The sequence below is a fragment of the Ictidomys tridecemlineatus genome, chromosome X (assembly GCF_052094955.1).
Source record: "Ictidomys tridecemlineatus isolate mIctTri1 chromosome X, mIctTri1.hap1, whole genome shotgun sequence".
Classification (NCBI taxonomy): Eukaryota; Metazoa; Chordata; class Mammalia; order Rodentia; family Sciuridae; genus Ictidomys; species Ictidomys tridecemlineatus.
This window is the reverse complement of record NC_135493.1, coordinates 20,652,631-20,678,320: the sequence shown is the minus strand read 5'-3', so window position 1 is coordinate 20,678,320 and position 25,690 is coordinate 20,652,631. Positions and strand designations below refer to the sequence as shown.

The 25,690-nt window shown below is 37.6% G+C and overlaps 1 protein-coding gene across 9 annotated transcripts in view; it reads right to left on the bottom strand.

Annotated features, from left to right (window-relative positions):
* Enox2 (ecto-NOX disulfide-thiol exchanger 2) overlaps nucleotides 1–17,398 on the bottom strand; it is a 298,128-nt gene extending 280,730 nt beyond the window's left edge. For 2 of the 9 annotated variants that reach the window (XM_078034279.1, XM_040285393.2), the window contains exons 1-2: nucleotides 17,117–17,398; nucleotides 15,758–15,817 (exon numbers count right to left, since the gene is read on the bottom strand). Coding sequence is in view for 1 of the 9 variants with exons in the window: in XM_040285374.2 (XP_040141308.1) it covers nucleotides 2,031–2,052 (22 nt within the window). In the remaining 8 variants the exon portion in view is untranslated. Of the gene's footprint in view, nucleotides 1–880; nucleotides 1,009–1,545; nucleotides 1,610–2,030; nucleotides 2,357–15,757; nucleotides 15,818–17,116 lie in introns of those variants that run through there. The other 7 variants (XM_078034278.1, XM_013356058.4, XM_040285387.2 and 4 more) reach the window with 6 other exon arrangements.
* Nucleotides 17,399–25,690: the final 8,292 nt, after the last annotated feature.

The window sequence follows — 25,690 nt, the reverse complement described above, 5'->3', positions numbered from 1 at the left end:
GACTAGTAACGTAAGTCAAATTTACCCTGGTCTCATCATCTGAGAGACAGTGTCATGTAAGAAAGTAAAAACTACAGATTTTTAATCAGATGCTATAACCTATGAATTCAGTCTTGACACTTATTAGATGTGAGACATCAGGCCAGTTACTTATCCTCTGAATCTCAGTTTTCTTACTTATAAGATGAGATCATATCACTACGGTTGTCACCCGGATTGTTATAAGAACAAACTAAGACAGTCTATATTAAATCACTGTATAAATGATTCATACAACATTCACTGTGATTCAATAACCAACAATTATATTGTAATTATAATTTTAGTAGGGTAAAACCATTAAGAAATTAAATATGTATTCACTATTGACACACAAATAAAATTCAGTCACAAAAGTCACCTATTTGGGTTTCATGTTATTCATTAGGTCACCTTGGGATTGAGATGGCAAGGAGATAATGTCATCAAGTATTTTAACATAAACATTTTTATTATTATAGAGAAGTTTTTCACAGTAATTCAGTAGCATAACAAAATCCAGTATTTTTCACTGCCAGAAACTTAAACCAGTAACATCATTCCATGAGAAACCTCTATTTATTGAACAAAACAATATTTTCCATAAGAATATATCTATTTAATTTTGTAGTGGAGAAAATAAGACAGTCTGTGGTTTTAACCAAATGAGAAAAACCTCAACAACTTCTCACAACCAAACATACAGAGATGGCTCTTCCAGAGTCAAGCATGCATTGGAGTATAGGGAAGACATCCAGCAAGCACAACTTTCCAACACTTAGCAAAGCACACCAACTGATACCCAAAAAAGAAACCAAAGCTATAAATTCAAATAAATGGACTGCAGGGAGACTACACAAACCTGCTGTTGCTTTAATTGCAGACAATTCAATTCAGCAGCTGTTGGTCCAGGCACTAAGGTTCACTGTATGCTCTTCAACGTAACCTTGAAATATTGTCACTCACTCACTTCTCCACATCATCTGTATGCTGTCCAATTAATGAGGAGTGAAATCAACTGTCAAACCACACATCAAAACAGAACATGATCTTTTAGCTCTTTAGCACAGGAACACAATATTTTAAGGATAATAAAGCAAGAATGGACATGAAAGTCCTTGACAATAAATGATATTCGAACTTATCAAAACATGTGTTTGGAGAAACTAAGCTTCTGTTCCATTCTGTTTGCAAGAAAGTGAAACTTTCTCAGAGTTTTTCATTTGCAAGGGTCCTTTCTTTCCATCTAACTGCTGTATAAGAAGCTTTTCAAAAAATGTTCACAAATATCTGATCAGAGTCTTTAAGTTTTTCAATATTATGAACCAGTATTTTTCTGACAGCCTACAAGAATACTTAAGGGACACTTCTGATCCAAAGATATTTTATAATACAGATGGTTTGAGGCTGGCATTTTTAGCCTTGCTGTTTCCAACACTTTTCCTCTAGCAGGAGAATAAACAAACAATAATATATAATGTTCATCAACCTGAATTTAATAATGAAATGAAAATAAATAAAATTTACCAAACAGATGTGCTCTGGAATGCTTCCTATTTGAAGTTTTCTCACTCTTATCCATATGACAAATCTATACAACCAATTAATAAAAACAGGAGTTAAAAAACTCAAGAGAAGCACAATAACCTAAGTGTTTAAAATTTGCTTTTTGCTTCCAAAGCACTGTGTCTTCTGTGCAAACACTCTAAGCTGTATCACATACTACCAGTTGCAGACCTAAGACTTGAGAAATTCAATACAACAAAACAGCAGAGAAGCGTGCACAATTTAGGGATCGGGACTACCAATTTAACAGAAAACCCAGCTTTTACCCAGCAATCTGCTACTAACATTATAGCTAGGGGCAGGCATATTTTATGCAGCTATTTTGTTTAGCTCATTAGAATCCTATTTGTCCTTCAGTACAGTTGAACTGCGAGGAAAAAAAAAGAGAGAGAGAAATGCACTTTGAAACAAAAGGGAAATTTCAGATAAAATGAAACATACTATACCTGTATATTGTACCAGGAACATTGTGACACTCTTCAGGGAACAGTTTCACGTTGTATCCTACTGTGAGTTATTCTCTTTACCCTCTTCTCTCCACAAAAAGAAAAGCCAAAGCACCCCAAATCCCCACTACACACTATCCCTAACCCACCTCCCCATTGAGGAAAAAAAAAAGCCCAATTCAGCTCAAATCCGATGCTTCTGTTTAGCTCAGCTCCAGCCGAGGAACTGAGCTCTAGCAACGGAGCATAAGGAGGTGGATTCTGATGCCAGTAGCACTTCCATCCACTTCACTTACACAAAAGCAGGCAGTGGAAAATCCAGGAGCCTTGAAGACAAGGGCTGGAACTGGCTTTTATGAATTGCTATTACTGCATGTGTCACCATCCATCTCCAATGACGGACACTTATAGGCTGAATTGGGAGTGGAGGGGGTGGGGTAGAGGAGGTTGGAGAGCAGGTGGAGAAGCAATTAGCAGTATGTTCATCGGAGAATTCGTTCGGGATTTCATACATCAGTGCCTAAAGAAACAGCATGCAGTTGACAAATCAGAACTTTACGATTTGCATGCCTCAGAAGAAATCTTAGCTCGCAGCTCTAAACAAAATAAAGCTTGCCCACTCTTACAGGGCACAGAAAGTCGCCCCTCCAATTTCTCTTTCCTCTGGCTACCCTTGTTCCTGGGAAATCAACATTCAGAATGAATATTTGCTAATTTTCCCTAAAGAATTGTATTTAAAAGGCTGGAAGCAAAGGAAGTATAAAGAAATTAAATTCTATTGAACATGACATCTCTTAACGAAACAGTAAGAAGCTAATTATTTTAAGCTAACTTTTCATCCCTTGTCCCATTCCCCAGGTGCAGCTTTCACACCTATAATCAGTGGATCACACAACTTTCCTGCATATATTTAATACTGAAAAAAATGTATCACTACCTAAAAACAGTTCAGTTAAAGTCAAAGTAAAAAGCCAAGTGCTCGATGAAGGATCCACTTGTTAGTTATAAGAAGTCACTTTACCTCTAAGTGCTTCAGTTTTACTCATCTGCTAAATGGAAGCACATTTTTAGACATATTTTAAAAGTAATCATGAGTAGGAACAAAAAGCAGATAGTTTCTTAGGGAGGGAACACGACACAATCGAAGGAGCATTGGGAGTGGGTATCAGGAAACCTGAGTTCAGGTTACAGTTTTATATCTTTCTAGCTGTATGATCCTGGATGAGTCATTTAACTTCTCTGAGCCTAAGTTCCCTCATTTATAGGAGATAATACTACTTATCTTGATTGCTTCATGGGATTATTGTGAAAGTTAATGAGATAATGGATATGACAAGACTTTTGTCAATTATAAAGGGATATTCAGTTGTATGGTATTATTATTACTACACCGAAAACAAGTTCTGCTTAAATGATTGAAGTGAGGCACTTCTCTCATATAAGGCAAATAAAAAGAAAGGGCCAATATAATTTCATTAAACATTGCTTCACTCTTCAAATTTTGAAATTAAAAAGAACAGTTTGTTCTTAAAATTCCACAAAAGGGGAATTTTTAAAAAATTTAAAATGTGACATATAATATACCAAAAGCATCTTAAAGAGACTGGAGCCCTCTAATTCTATCTTTCATTTCTGGAAGTTGGTCCATTTTTCTTTATATGTTCTGGTATTACACCCCATCTAGGATGCAAACTATGGGTCAAGCATCTCCTTTTGTTAAATCTTTCTATTTACCTGGTACATCCTCTCTGTCCAGTATGTGAGAAAGGATTTGAATTGATTAACTAAATTTAAATCCACAAGGTAAAAATCCAAAGACATGCTTTATAAGACTCCAAGCTGCCTTGATACTATATATACAGTGATCAGCTGGCTTAAGCTGGGACACAATTTTAGCACACGAAGTCCTGGGGTGGCCACACCTGGGGCACTAAATGATCCAGACAATGTTTGAAGACCTTTGGTTCAGCCAAATCCCACATGTACTGATTTCCATCTGTATGATGGTTACCCAAGTATGTGTCTATCCACATGGACCAAATCTGAAGCAACCAAAAAAATTGTGGGGGCTATAACAGAAATATCATATGTCAGCTCCTCTTGGCCCCCTCCAGTGCCATCTGTGTCCTCAAGCAAGTGCTTAGCTCAATTTTTGCAAGAAGAAAGAAAACTTTTTTTTCTAATTGCCCTTTTGAGTGTCATATCCACTACTGAACTGCCATTAAAATGTATATCCAAAATCTATATTAAATCAATGGAGAAAATGGATTCTGTGAATCACAAAGCATTAAGTGACTGGTAGCTAAGACCAAATGAGCCAATAAAATGGGGAAGAGAAGAAGGAGCTAGGAGGAAAGAAGTGAAGAGAGCTGAAGAGAGCAGAGAAGAGAGGAAGGAGAGGTAAGAATAAAGAGAATGAATCTAAAGTGAGAACTAACTTTCTAATCAGAAATACTTGCTTGGTTCATCCCAAATCTCACCTCCTCTTAGAAAGAAAGATATTAGGAATAGCCCTTTTACTACCACAGCTGCAACTCTAGCTTTCTATCTGTTTAGGTAAACAGTTAAGAATTCGAAAAGGTACTGGCAGCCCTAGCATCAGAACTTGCTATCCTGTGGCATGCAGAAAGCCAAGCAGGCAGGATACAGTTCTTCAGAGGCCTCATCACTACAACTGTCTACCACAGCTTCACCTGTGGCATTATGGGCCACTAGGAAAGGTGTTAGCCCAATTTCAGGTTCTGCAAGGGGCCTACCCTAGACTTTCACAGTGGTAAAAGAAGAAACAAAGGCTGTATTGCAGGATTATGCTGCTCTGCCTTTGAGAACTGCAACTAACTCCACAAATTTAAGCTTAAAATTGACATTCCCCAAATTCCTCAGAAAGTCCAAAGTAAAGGGAAAAGGACAGGGAAGACAATTTTAGTTAGTTTCTTTCCCATAGTCAAAATATTAGGCTCATATCAAGAAAATGACTGACAGAGTCCCAAAACGCAATGAGGTGGAGGCAGCAGTTTCAACCCAGATTGGCAAGAATAGAAACGAAAGCATCAGAGCATCCTGATAAAAATATACAAACATAAACACCAAAAACTGTTGAAATGTTTCTTTATCCTGATGTCAGGTTCCATAATGTAAGCACTAATGGTTTCCTAAACCACCCAAGCTCCTCCACAAAGCTGTCACCAAGCATGACTGATCTTTTCAAATGAATTCCTGTCATTAGCCACCTTGGATTCTGAGTATTTTTGTCAAAAACAAAAATCCCAAGGAAGATTTCAAAGAACCAAGAATTTGAACCAAACCATGAACCTAAACAGGGAGAAACAACACTAATTTGCTAAACCTCAAACAAAAAAGAAATGTTAACAGTTTGAATGCAATAAAAAAAACTAGTGAAATGATTTGAACCAGAACAAAGCTTCATATTTTCTGAATCAATCAAACTTGTACCAATCCCTGAGAGTCCAAACAGTTCCATCTCTTGTGAAGAGCACACTTCAAGGCTTGGTTTCACTTGCTTGAGAACCCATAGATGAACCAAAGAATGAACACTGGAAAAGGAGTCAGGAGAATTGAGCTCTACTAATTTTTTTCACTGTTTGAAATTGTTCAAGTCACTTCTCTCATTGCCTCAGCTTGCTTGCCTTGAAATGCTGGGATGGGTTTACCAATACCCAAATCTAATAGTCCATGCCAATTGTAAAATTTAGTCTAGTGCCAAAATAGATTATCACAATTTGGCCCTAATTTCCAGGAAGCAGAGAAATGGACCACCTGAATCCTCCTAGGGTTCATGTTTCTAGCTTATTTTGAAATATGGTTCACATGAGAGTTGGCAACTGTTCTTGTTCAGCCTTGGGAACAATCAACCCTCAAAAAAAATGTTTCAGGAATAGTTCATTTTCCTGAAGTGAAAGCTACAGGTAAGAAGTCTGGTCCCCACAAAAAAGAAGAAAAGAATGAGAGTGATCTAGAATATGCTGAACATCTATTGCATGCCAGGTGTGGTATGGGATTTTACATAAAAATATTTTTAAATTGTAGGTAGACACATTATATTTATTTATTTGTTTATTTATTTATTTATTTATTTTTATGTGGTGCTAAGTATCAAACCCAGTGCCTCACATGTGCTAGACAAGCACTGAGCTACAGCCCCACATACAGCCCCAGCCCCACATTAACTGTTTTAATGGGTCCCCACCATACAGCTATATGCTATATTTTATAAGCAAGAAAACTTAGGCTAACTGATGTTAAATGACTGTGACAGTCACTTGACTGGTTAGTGATGGAACTAGAACTAGGATTTGAACTCAAACAATCTGAATCCATTACTATGCCAACATTCTAATGATTAAAGACATACTTATTTCTTGATTCAGTGATCCAAATTGGACTTGCTTAGTGAATATGTCACATTCTGAGTTCCCTACAGTGAATGTAGACTTTCTTGCATTTATACTTCATTGGCTTTTTTTAATGTCATCTGACAGTGTTGTACAATGGTTACAGCTACCAGGCTCTGGAGTTAGACAGACTTGAATTTTCTGAATTCTGGCTTATGGAAAAGACCATACCAAGGCTCAAATTTTCTTATCTGGCAAATGGAGAATGAACACTACATTATCAGGTTATTGGAAAGTATCAATGATGTGATAGCAACTAGCATAATACTCAGCACAAAACAAGTGTTCAATAATGCAGATTAAAGCTATCCTTGTATTTATAAGCAACACAACTAAAAAGAAAGATTACAAGGAAAAAGGAAACTAGTATTCATCGAACTCATGTGCTCTTTGGCTGGAACATGGAGTTTGAAAGAGATTTTCAGTAGCCTACCTACACCCTCCAAAGCCAAACTATATCTTATGGTTGAATTGCATATTCATGAAGCAACATAAATAATTAATTGGTGGTACCTAAGAGGTAACAAGGAGAGTTGTCATGTGCTCTGCTAAGCAGCAATTGTCCCTAGTTTCTGGGAACCTATCCTTATAAAGAGAGGGCTGGGAAGTAGGAGATAGAAGTACTGAATGTCTGAGGCATCCTTCTTCCCCTGGTGCTTCAAGCCCTGGCTTCACTTCCTCCCATGTGCCTGTGGTCTTCTCACTTACTCCTTTTTTCTCCTCTTCCTCCAGTTTATTCTGGTTTTATTGTGTTTCTTTCTGTCTTTTTAGCTCTGTGTCTGCTCATCAGCATCAACTGGTTATGTATGAAACATATGCCTGGTGCTACACAAGGTGAGATGGAGGGCCTTTCAAAATTTTTGATAAAAGAACATGTTCCATGGTCAAAAAGATTTCAGACACAAACATAGACCAGAGTTCTGGCAACACAGCCAGTACAGGTATGACTGAATGATTTGGTTGATTCAGAAGACAAAATAGTTTGTTCATCTAGTTAATAATATGCAGAATTCAGAAAGTATTGGCATTGCAACTCAATTTGAAATGCATAAGATAGATAAATGGATAGATTGGTCATAAAAAACAAGTATAATAAGATGTTAATTATAAAATCTAAATGATGAGCATCTATGTGTTCATTATAGTTTTTCAACTTTTCTGTCTTTATATTTGAAAATTTCATAATAAAAGGTTAAAAAAGGAGAGGAGTAAAGGATATGGCTTATTCAAATGCAAATGCTTCAAAACAAAATAATCATATTTATATAGAGAACCATAAGGCAAACAGGGAAAAATAGTAAAAACTGGTGAATCTGAGTGAATGGTACATAAGACTTCTTATGTGATTCTTGCAACTTTCTGAAAGTTAGCTTGTTTCTAGACATGGGGGTGCACACCTGTAATCCCAGTGACTCGAGAGACTGAGGCAGCAAGATCACAAATTCAAAGCCAGCCTCAGCAACTTAGTGAGGCCCTAAGAAACTTAGTGAGACCCTGCCACAAAATAAAAAATAAAAAGATGGAGATGTGACTCAGTGGTTAAGTATCCCTGGGTTAAATCCCTAGTACCAAAAAAAAAAAAAGTTTGTTGAACAATTAGCCCTTTCACATAATGTCTCAATAAACATTTTTAGTACAGAAGGTATTAGGTCAATAATATGTTGGAAATAAGGGTGGGGGACAATGGTAATCAACCCTTGGTGCCTTGGGTGTCCTGCTATATGCTAGGTACTTGGGAGAACCCAAAGAGGTAAAAAACATAGCTCCTGCCCTTAGCAAGCTCACAGGGTAGGTGAGGGAATGCCAACCAATATCTCAAAGAGTAAATGGCTGGACCAGAATTCTAAGAGAGAAGTATAAATATTGGAAAGGTAGGTTAGAGCCAGATTGCAGAGAATGCCAGGCTGAAGAGTTTGAATAATAGGAAGCCATTTATAGTGTCTGAGTCAGAGAAAGAGAATAATCTAAAACTGATTGGCCAGATACCTTCAACATGTATTTGTTTTATATTTATATACTTCTAACCCTTATACTTACTTCCCATATCTGGACATGAACAATAGGGATTTTCGACATTCTGGATGCTATCTATTTTTCAAATACTTCCTGACATTTCTTCAGCCTCTCTCTTTCTCTCCTTTGGCCCCCACAGAGAGCTGACCAGTGCCTGCCTTGGCCCTGTTGACTCAGCAAGCATTAAATATAATGTTTCTGCAATGAAGCTATTGCTCTGAAACTGATTTCCTTCATGATAATCAAATCCCAATTAGTCCTGGGATCACTGATTTGAATTGGAAAAAATGAATATTCAGCTAAGTAGCATGTAAAGGAGTACAGGAAGATATGGCCTCTGTGCAGAAGGAAACAATTATTCAAAGTGACCTCTGTATATTAAAAGAGAACCTAACAAAAATGGCATTGTTGAACAATGGCAAGTGGTTAGGATAAAACCTCTCAAAGACTACCAAAGTAAAAAGTGGACTTACTCTGTGTCCTGTATCCCCCTCCATAAAGCCCATCCTTGAATACAATCATGTTATTCCTCTCTTTCAAACCATGTGCTGAGTCACCCCTACCAATAGGACAATAGCCATGTTTCTTAGCATGTTTCTTCCTTTTCTAAGTGGCCATGGGACATCTTTCCAGACTCATATCCTTCTTCCCACATTCCCAGTGCCTCACATTCAGTATCTTACCTTATTTTAAACTATTTTTTCATACGACTTTCTTATATGTTAATAGTCCCTCTGCTTGGAATCCTTGCCTAGCACCATTCTGTCTACCTAGAGTTTAGGCAATGCCCACTCATTCTTTATGATTTAGCACAATTAGTCTGGTCTGTAAGTTTCCCACTCCAGCAGTAATCCCCTCCACCATGTCCACAGGGCACCTGGTCCATACATCTCTATTTGAGCCCTTTTCACATTAGAATATGATAACTGGCTTGAGTGTTCACCTATCCTCCTCACTAGAATATGAGCTCCTTAAGAATAGGCAGGAATTATATCTAATTCCTTACTATATCCTCAGTGCTTAGTATAAGGTCTGGTCCTATGTATGTACTCATTATCTACTGAATGAATGAGTTTGAACATTAAATGTCCCTTGATTTCAAACTCAGTGTCTCCTGAAATGTGAAAATTAGAATCTTATGTGACTGACCAAAATAATCATAGTGAAGTATGTCGGAGGACCCAGCTGTAGAAGAAATGATAGGAGAACAAGTCGTGGGGCCTTACCACATAACAGTTTCTATCCCAGGAAATTCTCACTGGCAGTTGTTGCTAATAAAAAGAGCAGCTGGAGAAAGGGCCCTTACTGGGGATTTCCCCATCTTTATCTTTCACAGGTCACCACTGAAGCAATGCTGTTTATATAACGTTCTCCATACAGTGCTTCAACCCTTTTGAATTTCAGCCAAACTTTCATTTGATTTGAACCATCCCTGTAAATGGGTAGTCACTGAAAGTTTTCCAATTCTTATTTTCATTTATGGTTTTTATGCCAAGAAATAATATTTTTAAAAGACCACTGAAAAACAGAGCACCAAAAAAAAGGGGGAGGCAAAGCTGATAACAAATAAAAATATCTCCTTTTTCCTTCTAGATTGTCAATCTGTTTCATCATACTTCCCAGCTTACAATGCTTTATACTATATTATTAGTAAAGGCAAAAAAAAAGGAAAATTAAGACTTCAGCAAAACATTACACTTTGCAGGCAAGAAATAGAGGAAGTAACACTGAGGACTGAAATATAAATGTTTAGACATATGATCAGTAGCCACTTCTGAAAAGTAAACATCAGGGCTGTTTTAAACAAATAACAAAAAGCAATTAGTCCTTTCTATACATTAAACTGAGGTGTATGTTGAATTAAAAAAAAAAAAACATAGTCTGTCTTGATCTTCAAAAATGTCAAACTGGTAAACACTTCACTTTTTTGTACATATAAATCTAAAAGCCAAGCCAAGCTTGAGGAAGATTTAAGAGACATAAAATTTGTCTGAGGTGTCTGCCAAATCTCTGCAGCAGAGACAGAAACCCTGGAAAAGCTGACACAGTCATAACTCTCACAATATCACCACCAGGTTTGCACAGAGCTGGATGCACAGAAAGTCACTGTTCCTTCTCTCATACTGTTTGTAAACAGAGAAGTAGATCATTTGCTTATCAGTTATCTGGTGGATCATTTTTGCCTAGATGTCTCATAAAGGAAAGAGATGGGGAGGAGGGGAAGATGGATACATTCCCATTGGCACATAGCCCAATTTTCAGCTGAGTAAATTTTTACTTAGATGTTGGGTCTGCTTGTTAAAATCTTCTTTCTTTCATTTAATCTTGAATGTTCATTCGTGTGTGTGTGTGTGTGTGTGTGTGTGTGTGTGTGTGTTTTCTCTTTCTCTCTTTCTCTGGCATTAAAAGGAGGTATTTTTGAATATCTAGTGTATATTTTCACATAGTAAGCCTACAATAATTTATAGAATGATTTGAAACCCTAATTATGATTTCTATATTCCACTCATTTGTTCATAGAACAGAACCACAGATTCTTTTAGAGTATTTAAAAGTGATAATTTCTTAAGAAATAATATCAGTTTATTCAGATGATTCACGCTTAGAACTTCTGTCCTTTAGAGATCATTTAATTTTTATAATTAAAACGGATATTTATCTGTGAGGAAAATGAAGGAAAGATCACACTTTAGGGTCCTAAGTGACAATATGATCACTGATACACTTCTGTAGAGAAAATATGATATCCTACATTCATTCAATTGTATGCCATTATGGTAATCCACTACATATGTGTAAGATCACTTAACAATGCAAGAATATAGTGCACACATGGGCTGTATTCTGTAAATAGGATTAACTGTGGAATTCAACCAAGGTCTTCTCTGGGGACAGATTGCTGAAAAATACATCTACATGACATTTTAAAAAATAAATTAACCAATGACATCAGCTCCCATGAGACACATTGTTTCCTGTACATTCAATTCTATCACAGTTTTCTATAGCTCTTTGCTGACATCCCCATCCCAACACAGAATCTCAAAACCAAAAGAAAAACACAGCAATTGGAGCTAGTCCATCTCTCTTGCATGAAGTGTTACATACACAAAGGAATGATTTTTGTACGTTAGCACAATGTGATCCATAACATGGTAAGATTGTGTCAGTCTGAGGCTGTTCTTGTTATATTGTGGTCACATATAACTTACCCAAGGGAATGTACAAAATCTGTATTCATGCTGACAAAGACCAGCAGGGATTGTAGGAAAATGAAGATTGCTGAGGCACAGCAGGGGACTTTGATCTTTTTCTTTAAACAATGCTCTTTATTATGAAAACTTTTCTTAGTTTTACTTAATGAAATCAGTCTTCCTCATTTGTAAAATAGGAAAAACTATTATATGTATTTAATATTTTTATTCTGAGGAGTAAATTAAATACCAGTAGATTGCCTGGCACACAAATTTTAACTCATATAATTCACATCAGCATTTGGCTAACATGAACTAAATGCCTGTTTTGTGTTTGGCACTGGCATCAGATCCCAAGATAAATTGTAGGAGGAAAAACTGATGCTGGATAGGAAAGCAGGGAGCTCATTTTCAAAGGTTTTATAATCCAGTTTAAGAAGTTTGGATATTATCCTAAGGACAATGGGCAGCCGTGAACTATTTTATTTAGAGGCCATATAAGTTCAGATTTGTGATTTATAAAAATCATTTTGTCAGTATTGGTGAAAAATGGATTAGAAGGGAGGCAGGCTGGAGCCAATGGTAAACCAAGCTAGATGTGATGCCTACATATGACCTACATTAAGGCAATGGAAATAGGGGTAGCACAGGGAAAAAAATAAATAATTAAAAAAACAACAAATATTGGGGCTGGGGATGTGGCTTAAGCGGTAGCGCGCTTGCCTGGCATGCATGTGGCCCGGGTTCGATCCTCAGCACCACATACAAAAAACAAAGATGTTGTGTCTGCCGAAAACTAAAAAATAAATATTAAAATTCTTTCTTTCTCTCTCTCTCACTCTGTCTCTCTTAAAAAAATAACAAATAACAAATATATAATTGTAAAAGATTAGACAATTAAAATATGCAAAAGGTTAAAATAGAAGTCATACATAATCTTACCTTTTATAACAAACCCTTATTAATATTTTATGTGTACTCAACACTTCAGGAATTTTTTCTGTGTATACACAGATGTGTGTGGTGTGTGTGGGATATGTGCATGTATTGAAACTGGAATCTATCACTCTGTACTGACAGTTTTATGACCTGAATTTTGTCTTAACATATTATAAACAAATTTCCATATCATTAAATATACTTTAATAATATGAACTTACATAGCTACTTAAAAATTCATTCTATAGATGAACCATAATTGGTTTCATTCTAACCCCTAGTATTGGACATTTAAGATGTTCTTTTTTTTTTTCTTCTTTTCTTTTTGCCATTATTATAAACAACTCTGGGAAAGGCATGCTGGGAGCAAAATTTTTGGAAACATTGTGATTATTTCTTCAAAACAGAGCCCTAGAAATTGAATGGTAGGTTATTTCTGATAATTTGACAAATTGTTCTCCAAAAGAGCTTTATCAAATTCTGTTCCACTAGCAGTGTCTCTGACTAGGAGGAGATGGATTTGAGAGTGATTCCTAGAATGGAATCTTGGGTAGAGAGGAGGAGTGTTTCCTGGCAAAGTATTGGGGCAAGAACAACATGAACTTGTCAAAAGGAGCAAAGCAATGGGCAGACCTAACAAGTGTAAATTGTGGGGAAAAAATGTAAGATAACCAAGGAAGAGTGGGAAAAATAAGAAAATTAACTAATAAAATCACAGACATTTTATTTACTACTTTATTCAGCAAGAGTACTAAATGTAGCTAACAAGTAATCTTCTCATGATATTTGGTTCTCTGTGCTACCAAGGGCCTGAATTATATTCATGTGACTACGTTGGTCCATTCTTTACATCCAATAATCACTGCCTCTCTTCTAATCCATTTTCCACCAATACTAACAAAATGATTTTTATAAATCACAAATCTGAACTTATGTGGCCTCTAAATAAAATAATTCACAGCTGCCCATTGTCCTTATCTACTATATGCCAAATGCTGTTTCTGGATGCTACATGTATGGAGATGAATGAAACCTGGTCCCTGCCCTCAAGGAGCTCACAGTCTAGTGGAAAAGACAGAAACATCCATATAAACAGACACAGTGTGGTGCAAGCTGGAATAGAGGTAAGTGTAGGGTCCTGTGGAAACCAGAAGCCTAATCTTGCTTTGTGTGTGCATTCACATGAGTGTGGTGAGGGGTAACATATCATATTCATATTCTTTATCAGTGTCTTGAATACATGATCCACAGCTCTCAAGAATACTCAATAAGACAGGAAGAATGATTATGTATGATCAAAATCAACTTTTAAACAGTGAAAATAGCCTCCACTGTTACATCAATGCACATATAAACATAGCATGTTTTGGTAATATTATGCTTATTGTAGAATAAAAAAGATAACAGACAAGGGGTACATATGGACTTCTAAAACAAATTCTGTTGACACCCATATGATACTATTCACATCTACCAAGTCCTACTAATGCTATCTCTTAAATGTTTCTCAAATCTGTTTCTGTTCTCATGTGCCACTACTCTCAGATCCTTATCATCTCTATAGAACAGAGCACCCGCCTCCTAAAATGGTCATGTTTCCCTCCAGGCATCCTTCCTACTGACATCATCCAAATGGGAAAATATGATCATGGAACCCCTCTTCCAAAACACTTTCATGTTTTTTTGGTTGCCTATGTATAAACAGTATTTAACACATTTTGACTATAACTTTGTGATTTTTACCATATTCACCTTAAGATTGATTAATTTTCTATTTTTATTAAGTCAGATCCTAACTAACCTTCATTCTATTTATCTTTTAAAAGTTACATTTAAATATAAAACTAATAAAATTTAAAATGTTTGTAAAAATATAATGTAACCACCACTTGCAGATGCCCACATTTGGTGAGCTGCTGGGCCTAGGGGGCCATACCCAAACTTCTTAGCATTGCATTTGATTCTTCACAAATCAGCCCTGATTTATCTTTCCAGATTCTTCTACCATTATACCTTGCTTCTCCCAGATAATCTTCATCCAGCCATGCTGAATTTCTCAATGTTTAACAAATATGTCCTACTCTTATACAGCCACATACTGACCCCTAAGAATTATGGGCACCTATCTCCCCAACTAGACCCAGAGAGAGCTCATACTTTGTACTTTGTAGTACCTCCAACAATTTGTTTGGGTAGAGGTCATGGAGGTGATCTAATCACCCAGGTCACTTTTTGTTAATGGCTAAAATAAGGGGCTGGAGTTGTAGCCCAGCAGTGGAGCGCTTGCCTTGTACATGTGAGGGCACTGTGTTCGATTCCCAACACCACATATAAATAAGCAAATAAAGGTCCATCAACAACTAAAATAATATTTAAATAAATAAATAAAAGCTAAAATAAAATAAAACCCAAAATGCTGTCCAGGTCTAAATTGCTCAGAGGCATAACATATTTTATAAAGAGAATCATCTAATTCAGAAATAGCCATACTGACTATAGTTTTGGCAGACACAATTAGCTATGGTTGCAATAGTAGTTAAGCTAATTTGATTTTGGCAGCTACTTTACAGCAGATACATTCTGATAGAAATTCAAAGTGAATCATTTGGATTTCTGCCAGGATTATCAACTATACTTCATAATAATCTCTCTACCACAAATGGAAATTCAAGAAGAAGAAGAGGAGGAAGAGGAGGAAGAGGAAGAAGAAGAAGAGGAAGAGGAAGAAGAGGAGGAGGAGGAAGAAGAAGAAGAAGATCAGGCAGAACAAACCATGATCAGGAAGAGCATTGACTTTAGAGTCAGAAATCTGTACACTACAACCCCAACCAGCTCCTTATATTCTATGTGACACTAAGTTTTTCTTCTAGGAAAAAAAAAACTGGAATAGTACACACATTGTAAGACACTTAAGATAATGTAACAAGTACTTTATGATGATGTCTGGGACATTATATGGGTTCAATAAATAGCAGTCATTATTGTCACCCAATGAGAAGAATACATTGCAGGTAATCTGCTGAAGAAGGAAAGCAAATGCATGTCTTAAGAAAATAAATTTATGTCACCCGCTTTCAAATTGATTTGAACTACAGATTGTAGCTAAGAATAGCCACCAACAAAATGTCTCTAAGACAAGCTTCTTCTTAGATTTAAATTAAACTCACACCTGGAACATACCACCACACTTCTTTGTGTTCTTCAAGAATTGATTTCAAATCAGGTTCCCCTAGGATGAAAAGAAAAATCACCCAATCTTAGTTTTTTTGTCTTTAATTTTATTTGATACAGAATAATATCCAAACTATGTGGATTCTTCAAAGTGCCATGTTATTATGATCCCAAGTTTTTCAACACTATTTCCCAATATATTCCTGCTGACACCTCTTACTTCAATCTGGTAAGCCCACCTGTCACACAAAGACCCCTCTTCTATCCCTTTTTCTTAAACTCCAACCCCAGTAGCAGGAAGCATTGTCTCTCTCCTCTGCTCATTTCAAATCCCCTTTTCTCCTTTGAAGCCCAAATTAAAATTAACCTCCTTCAAAAAGCCTACCAGGATTGTTCTGAAAGACAGTTGAGTTTCAAGGTTTCAGCATTTCCTGGGTTACGCTTGAACTCCCATAAATTAACCCCACAACCCCTATCAGTATGTCCTTTCACTAGCCCCTCAGCACTTTTTGCGTTTTTAACAATACAATAATGAATACAGTCTGTTTCACACAGTCACTCTATTCTGAAGTTTGTGTGCCCCTAAATGTTCATCAACATTAGTGCTATCGGTCTTTGCTGGAAACCTCTAAACCCCTGGGGTTTTTAAATAGGTCTAATTTGCCTTTCAGTCTCCCAGGAATACTGCACTGAACATTCAACACATTATTTCTTTAAAGCAAGATTCCTTCCGATGTCAGTTCCCTGTCCCTTCTGGATACTGAAGGGAAACCCTTTCCACTCCAAAGTCCTGGTTAGGGAAGGGGTGGGTGGCTGGAAGGGTCGGTAAAGACATGGAGATCTTTTTTTTAATCCCACCACCGAGGTAGAAAGAGAAATTTGACAATCTCGGGCATAGCAAAGAATTCCCACACCCCCAGAGAAAATGGGGAATGTTTGCATTGGGAGGGGTGGATGCCCAAACTTGAACTGCAATTCAGGCAAGCGGTCACTCAACTCCTGTAAGCAGTACGAAAGAGTCTAAACGCCGCCTAGGAAGACCCTGTCACGAACCCTAACTTTGGTCCTCTTGAGAGGCAAAAACCAGGGTGGCGGGGTGGGAGCGGGATCCTGACCGCTTTGTGATGGACAAATAAGATAGGCAAGTTGAAGCGGAGGAAAGAGCGCGGGTGCGCTCCCGAGACTTGAGGTTACTGATCCTCACCCCCTCCTCCCTGTGCCGACACCCCCTCCCCTGCAGAGGCGGAGCTGGGCGGAGTTAGGCACTGAAGACACGGGCCCCGGAAGCACCCTCCTTTTAGGCCCCTTCAGTCCCACAGTCCCCAGTCACAGCCATCGGGCTTTCTGCCTCTCTGACCTCCAGCTCCCCGGCTACCGAAGCGCTACTCCTTAAACAGCCGCAGAAAATCGAGCGGGCGCGGCAGGTCCAGGGCTTGAGTGCCCTCACCGCGCCCCACGCAGTACAAGTGTCTTCTCCACTCCGCGTCTCGCGTTAGCCCGCCTAGGCCCCGCGCTCCGGCCCAAGGCTGTACTCTCACCTACACAGCGGCCGTTGGGCCACCTCCTATTGGTTATTGGTCACCAGGGAAGCCTGGGGACCAAGCCCTTGTCCTCATGGGAATTGTAGTTTGAGGTCGCTGGAGGCTGTTCTTCCTGGGAGGGGGGGAATCCAATACTGGCATTGGCGGAGAGACGCAAGTATAAAAGGATTGTGGGAGATCGAGTCGAGACCCACTTTTCCGTGTACCCACAATTCCTAGCCCCTCCCCGCTTCCGCTTGTCTTTGGAGTTCAGACCTAGGAGGGTATTATGGGTGTTGTAGTTTGGAGTGCACTATATTAACAATTTCTGTCTTAAGGTATGAGGTTCTGCTTGCGGGGGCAGACAAAGGCTCTAGATTTATTCTAATGCTCTTAAGCTATTAGCATTTGGGGAAAAGTACTTTAATATAGTTTTGACATTCTTGTTGAATTTTGAGTGTTTTTTAAAATTTTTTTTCAGTTTTAGTTGGACACAGTACTTTTGTTTTTATTTATTTATTTATATTCAGTGCTGAGGATTGAACCCAGGGCCTTATACGTGCTAGGCGAGTGCTCCCCCGCTGAGCCACAACCCCAGCCCCGAATTTTCAGTGTTTAAAAAAAACATTATTTATGCTCTGATAAGCTTAGAATTTTAACTGAGAGGAAGATATGGTCCTTTAAAACTGTCAGAGTTTGATCTGTGTGAACCACCTTCATTAGAATCACTTTAAATGCTTGGAAAATTGTATATTTGTTACTAATTAATAACTATGCTTTCCTTTTAGAAACAGTGTCAGAATTCTGACATAGAAATATAATCTAGGCCAGCCCAGAAAAAGCCCATTTAACTTTAAAAATGTAGATACATTATGTTAAGGTGAAGACCCAGGCACCTCATACAGCAGTGCAGTATAATAGTTTAGAACAGATAAACATTACACTTAAATAATAACAAATTTGATATGTCTTTAAGAAACTATTTTTGAGTAAAAATATGTCATCAGAGTTGGACTAAGAATAGGTAGGAATGCAAAACACTTTCAAGTGATTTAAAGGTTGAGGAAAATGATTGTTTATTAAGGCTAATTTCATGGTAACCTTTAACTTTTTTATTGGAAACAAATTCGTGTAGCTTGATGAATCATTAGAGCTCAATTACTGTAACTTCCCTGGTAAGAACAACTTTTTATTAATAAATGGGATGAAGGAAAAGAAGGAGGAATTGAATTTTGCTAAGGTAAATCACCTGTGGTTTCAGAAAGAGAAGTGAAGGAGAAAGAGGATTTAATAGATTCAACCATTTATTCGACAAACTGCATTGTGCAAGGTTTTGAACTGGGCATTATTGCTACAACATTGGGGGGAAAGTCCCTGCTCTCAAATAACTCACAATGTGTGGGGAGGGGGATAGAAGAGTATAAAATGGGCAAGGTGCTCAAAAGATATCTACATAGGTAGATACCTATGTAGATTCCACTTCTGAAAAAGGCCATGCCTGAAAATAGACTTCAATAACCAGTAAGATATTTTGTCATATATGAGAAAAAGAAGTCAATCATTATCTATGAAGAGCACATAAAAAACATAAGGGCATGAGAGAGTGCAACAAACAAACAAAAAATTCCATATTGCAGAAACTAGATCAAGCAGGGATAGAGGGTCATGTCAACAAATTCAAACTTTAACTGGGAAGTGCTAGAGGACCATCAATGGATTCAAAGTGTTTTAAGCAAAAGAATGTCAGGTGTAGTTAGAAGATATGGGAAGTAAAGGAAAGGAAGGAGTCCATAATGACTCGCAAGTTCTGACTTGGAAGACTAAATATATGGTAGTGCCATTCACTGAGATACTGAACCCAGAAAGAACAGTATATTTTCTGAAGGATGGGAAGAAATCAGTTTTGGACATTTAAAATTTGAAGAGTTGGTGAAACGTGGGTGGAGATGCCTAACAGGATGCTGAGAAATATGGGTTTGAAGCTCAGAAGAGAGGCCTTAGTTGGAACTAAATATTTAGGAGACATCAGTATATATAGATGGCAATTAAATAAGTAAAAATGTATTAAATTTCACTTAGAGAATATTTAGAAAAAAACATTTTTTGGCAGGGCTAGGGGTCAAAGCTAAGGCCTTATACATGTTAGGCAAGCATTCTACCACTGAGCTATACCCCCAACCCAAGAAAAATATTTTTTAAAAGACAAAGATTAGGGCTGGGAATTTGGCTGAAGCAGTAGTGCACTCGCCTGGCATGCGTGCGGCCCGGGTTTGATCCTCAGCACCACATACAAATAAAGATGTTGTGTCTGCCGAAAACTAAAAAATAAATATTAAAATTCTCTCTCTCTCTCTCTCTCTCTCTCTCTCTCTCTCTCTCTCTCTCTCTCTCTCTCTCTCTCAAAAAAAAAGACAAAGATTAAATCTATAACCCTAGACAATAGCAATATTCAAGTAGCTGGTAGTGGTAGATTGCCTTCAAAGGTACTGAGAAGGAATGCCTAGATAGATGAACCAAGAGAAAACAAAGCGAAATTATTAGAATATAGAACAGAGTGGCTAAGTAGCAGAAGAACAGAAGAATAATAAGGAAGCATTCATTCATGCATTCAACAGGTGTTTAATATTCCTATAATATAACAGGCATGATTCTAGATCCTGAAAATAGAAATGTGAGAAACACAAATACAACCCTTACAACCTTCCCTTTGGAGGTTCTATTCTAATAGGGAGAAACCATCAACAAGAAAGGTAAGTAATTAAAATATATAGCTATGACAACTAATATTTCTGAATAGCTTATTGGAATATGTGTCTGCATACATACAAAGGTAATATTTGATTCATTATTGTATATTAAGGTGAATTTGTGAAATAGTGGCCCAGGATAAACCATTTTGGCTGGATTTAGAGATCTTATTAACAGATCAATTTTTGTAAGAATCACCCATATATGATTTTTTGTTTTGGTTCTCTTTAGTCATATATGAAAATAGGATTCATTTTGACATAATTATAAAGCTTAGAATATAATTTGTTCTAATTCAGTCCCCAGTATTTCCCCTTTTCTCTTCCCTCCCAGCTGTTCCCTTCCCTGTCCTCTACTGATCTTTCTGCTATTTACAAGACACTAATTTTAAACAACTATAAGTAAATAGATCAAGTTTTGAGCTCTCTCCAAAGCCAGTGTTGTGCTCAGGTCATGGCTAGGGTTCAGGTTTATAATGTGGGATGTGTTTGGCTTCATTCTTTGCTCAGGTTAAGGCTTAGTCAGTCTGTAGCTATCTTTAGAGGCCAGAGTAGATCCATGGTTACTGGCCCATTAAACCGAGTTTAGGACTTAGCCCCATATCATGTTAGTCCCCAGAATTATAGCTATGGTTCAATGTGTAGCATGGACCAGAGTGTATTTCTGATCACTGTTAAATTTATGCTAAGACTGCCAATTAGTGCAGAGTAGCCTAGATTATACATCATCCTGAAGTCAATGTGCAAAATTTGAGCTCAAATTTTAGCCAGTATTAGGATTTTGTCTTCATGTAGAAAAAGGTCTCATTCTAAGATCTGTGTTAGGGCTCAGTCTGTGGACTGACCTTAGCAGACTATAACTGGGATTAGGGTTTGAATTTAGTTTTTGGTCAATGTTGGAATCACTTTTAATTCTAGACATGGGATTCAATAAAGCTAGAATAGTGACTTTGCCCAAAGTTAGTGTTCATGCTGGTTTTCCTGCCTAGGGAAAGTCTATGTAAGAATATGAACAGAATTTACATTTAGAATTTCATCAGGTTAAGTTTTAATTAGTTTCTGATTAGAGTTTATTATCGGTCCAATAATGCTCTGGTACTGTCAGTGTCAGGTATTCAGTCTGTTGTCATATTAGGACAGTACCTATGATATGCCTATATTATCAGCTTTGTGTTACTACAGTGAAATTTCTGAGGCAAATAACTTAATAAAAAGAAATGGCTTGTTTACCTCACAGTTTTGAAAGTTCAAGCCCAAGAGCAGACAGCCCCATTGGTTAGGGCCTCTGGCAAGGCACCAGATACCATGTTGGTAGTGATTGTTAAAGTGAGTAATGCCATCTTAAGTTAGGAAGCACACAGTGGGAGACTGGGCAGGGTTTCACAATCTCTTTTAAGGGCATGCACTCAATGACCTAAAGATCCCCCTCTAAGGCCCCACTTCTAAAAGATCCACAATACCTCCCAGTACTGCCACCTTTGGTACCAATGGTGCTGGGGATTGAACCCAGGGCCTTATACATGCAAGGCAAGCACTCTACCAACTGAGCTATATCCCCAGCCCTACATATGGACCTTTGAGAGACACTTATATTTTACCCAGACCATAGGATTTCCCTAGAGCTTTGTTTCAGACTACTGTTAGTAGTTCCTTTATGGACAACATTAGGGTATAGTTTGTCGCCAGGATTTCAATATGAATATAAACAGAATTGGGGATACATATTTGATCAAGCAAGCTCAAGGTGTGATTTATGACTTTAGCCAATGTCAAAATTCTGTCTTTAGGTGATATCAGGAATAATCTATGGAGCTAAGTTAAAGTGGCCGGTGTTGATCCTCATCCTGTTACCAAAGTAGGGCTTGTCAGTATAACCTGTACTAGTATGTCAGTTTGGGGATTTTCAGAGTTGAATGTGGAGGTAGTGGTCCCTCTTAGAACTGTGTAGAATTTGTGTTTACTTAGTGCTGGAGGTGATAATATCTGATTGAACTTTTACCAGAGTTTGAAGGTTAACTAGGCTAAGTCTTTCTATGAAGAAAGATTTAGAATTGAGTGTCAACATGTTTTTTAGATTGTTGATATTACATGTTCGTCTATGGATAGGATTCAGTAAGAATGAAAAATACACAGGATCCAGCTGAAGCTCAAGTTTAAAAGCTTGCACTATAATCAGGGTTTGGCTATCAGGCTGATGCCAGGGTTTGGGTTCAGGGTGTTTATGTCCTCTTGTCAGTCTGGGACTTAGGCTTTGGCTAGTGCAGCAGTAATTCTGGTATAAGTAGTACAGTTCAGTCTGTGCTAATTGTTAGTGATCACACTGTGCCCAGTTTCATGGGTATATCTATCCTCAGTTTGTGGCCAGACTGATTGCTTAACCTCAAGCTAGTGCTAGGACTCAGTGTAAGAGCATAAATACAGTGAACTTTATGAACTTAAGACCATGTCTGACAAATGTTAATACTCACTGTTGGCCTGTGGTTGAGTCTAATAATGTGAGGATGGTTTTGATTCATGTTATTTGATTTCCTAGTAGTGTTAGTAATCATTATTTAGCCAGGTTTAGAACTCAGTCTTTAGGTCTCAGACTGTGAGTAGGGTTTACAATCTTCATCCCTGGTCATTGCTCAGAATGTGGCCAGAAATAGGGCTCAGATCTTCGTCATGGTAAGTTCATGTTTGTTTGGGGTTAGTTAAAGCCATTGCTATGTTTCAGACTAAAAATATGAGAAGATTCTGTTTTATCTTGGCCTGATTTGTCCTTAAATCATGTTTAAGGTTTAGGCTCAGTCCTTGACCAGTGCTAGTGAGCAGTTTAGTTTCTGGTACTAGGAATTGGTCTATGGCCCAGGGTTAAGGTTAAAGCTGTGGTTGGAGTTGAGATCCAGCCTGGAACTATCATTTATCTAGGAATGGGGTTCAGTCTGTCTCAAAGATTCAGGATCAGTCTTTTAGCTATTTGAGAGGATCAGATTTATTTTCAAGTTAAAAGCTCAAGTTGGAGGGTAGGTTTATATGTTAAGTCTGTGATGAGAGTTAGGAGTTTATTCTGTGGCCACATTTCAAGATGCAGTCTGTAACTAGTTAGAGGCTGTAAGGCCTACAAGTCAAATCAATGGCCAGTAATGGGACTCAATCTACCCCAGGTTCAGTGGATTATTCCATGGTCAGATATATGAGCCCATCTCTGGCCAGATTTTAACTTGGTCTTTGAATAAGGTTAGATATCAGTGTATAGCCATGTTCAGGATTCTAAGAGTAGGATTGGGGAAGATGCTGTGGCCAGAATATGTCCCCAAGTTTTGTAGAAGATTTGGTTTCACTTCTTGGCCATGATTAAGGCACAGTCTTTGGCCAAGTTTGAAGGTTGGTCTCTGTACATGTTTTCATCTCTTTATGAAGCCAAGTTTAGTAGTCATTCTGTTGCCAATGTTAGGGTCATTTTCTGGTTAGTGCTAAGTCTGTGGAAATTGTAGCTGGGTAAGTTTCCAAGGTCAGATCTCAGGCTGTGACTGAGTTAGAGTCTCATTCTGTGCTCAGAGTTGGAGCTCAGTATCTATGCTGAGCTCTCATTTTGTAGTGAGTGGAAGATTTTATGTGTCACAATCTGTAGTTTGGGCTAGAGGCTCAGCCTTAGGACAGGTTTAGGGTCTATGTCTGATGTTATATTAGATACTCATATGGATTAAAGATTTACTTAGGGGGCCATAGTTAGGGTAAAATAGGAAATCAGAGATAGAAACTTAGTCTGGAACTAGTCATAGGTTCTTACTATTGGGCCTGACTTAGACAATCAGTATGTGACTAGGCCTAGGGACTCTATTAATTTATTCAGGGTTAAGACTTTGGAGTGTGGTCAGGAAGAGGCTTAGCTTATTGGTAGAATTAAAGTCTCCATTGGTGGCAAGGTTAGGGGATTGATCTGAAATTAGGGTTAAGTCTCCAAGTCCATAGTTAGGAGCTCAGCCTTCATCATGGATTAGTGTATGGTTGGTGGACAAGGTTAAACACAGGACATGTATTCAGGTATCCATTGTTGGCAGTGTCATCTATGACCATGCTTAGGAGACTTGCTGCTCAGCCTGTGCTGATAGTGGATTGTTAATCATATTTCAATAAAGTTGTCATAAAACTATATTTTTACACATGAAATAGTAGGTATGGTGCAGGGAAGCAACCATAGAGTGAAGCTGATTCCTGAGTGAGGACCAGCAATGTCCTTGGTGTCTCAGAGAAGTATGCTTAGGAGGGCAGGACAAGCATATGCAATTGAGGAAAAAGGAAAGAACAGGTAACTAGGGAGCTGATACTCCAGGGAAGTGGATATATACTTCTTAAAGGATAGAAATTTTTACTAGTTGGATGGGTGCAGGGTAAGTTGGAAAATTTTGCAATATATGGAAAATTCCATTTGTTAAACTCTTCTCTGGTTCTTTGTGCCAGTAATGGAATTTCCTGAGCATCCTTTCTAAGCTATTCCCTAACTTTCCCCATACTACACAGATAAATTAATAAATAAATTATAATTTATACCTGTGGAATGCAGCTGTGCATGTTTATTTTCACTTACATTCTCCCACTGAAGTTTTATGACAATCCTATCTGATAAGTGTTATTATTCCCATTATATAGATGAGGAAACCAGTTAAGCTAATAAAGAGAGTTGAAAGAATTACACAGCTAGTAAATGCAGAACCATCTTTCAAATCCAGTTTTATCTGATTTCAGTCTCCTCTGCTCTTTTCATGATACCACTTTGACTGTATTGTACATGTGAGATTTACATCTCACTTTCACCCCTTGATGTTATTGACTTTCTTTCATTTAATTCTCACAACTCTGGAAAGTTGTTCAAATTATTATCTCCTTTTTACAGTTGAGAAAAAAAATTGGAGAGGTTGTCATTTTCTCAATTTCACACAGCTAATAAGTAGCAGAGCTCAGATTAGAACTTAAATATATCCAATTCTCAGGTGAGGGCTTTCTTTTTAGTTTATCATTCTGTTTCAGAATACTTCAGGCTACAGGAGAACATTTTGGTCTTTGGTGCAGACTAATGTAGGAAAGGATATAATGATAGGAATATATTCAGTTTCCTTCTTCCATTTCCAGTGATTTGGACCTATTAGAGATTGAGCATCTATGCCCAAAAGGGGTGTACCATAATCTCCATAAGTGTATGTATAGTTGGGAGGGTATCCCCTTCATGAGAATCACTGAGTGTAAAATGAGTGTTACTGATGGTATGTTGTATATATGAAGAGTATAAGGCAGAAAAAATTAGATGACCACTGAGGTAGGCTCCCATACTTTTGTCCATGCATACAGACTACCCTTGCCAACAGTATTTTCAGGAAAATGTATAGCTAATTTTTCATTATTTTTAAAGTTTGCTCTTGGCTTTGTTTATCTACACTACATCAAGCATTCATGTTTTCCCCCAGAGAATTTATATAATGTGGTTAAAAGGAATTCTGTTTCTGATTTCAGTATGGCTAAATAAGCTCTACTGGACCTGAAGGACTCCATTAAGCAACCCAGAATAATCATAAATGAGAGCCCAAACAGATAAAGAGAGAGGAGGAGAAGAAATGAATCTGAAGAAATAACAGTAAAAAAATACCAGGATTAAAAACATGAATCAAAAAAAAATAAATAAATAAA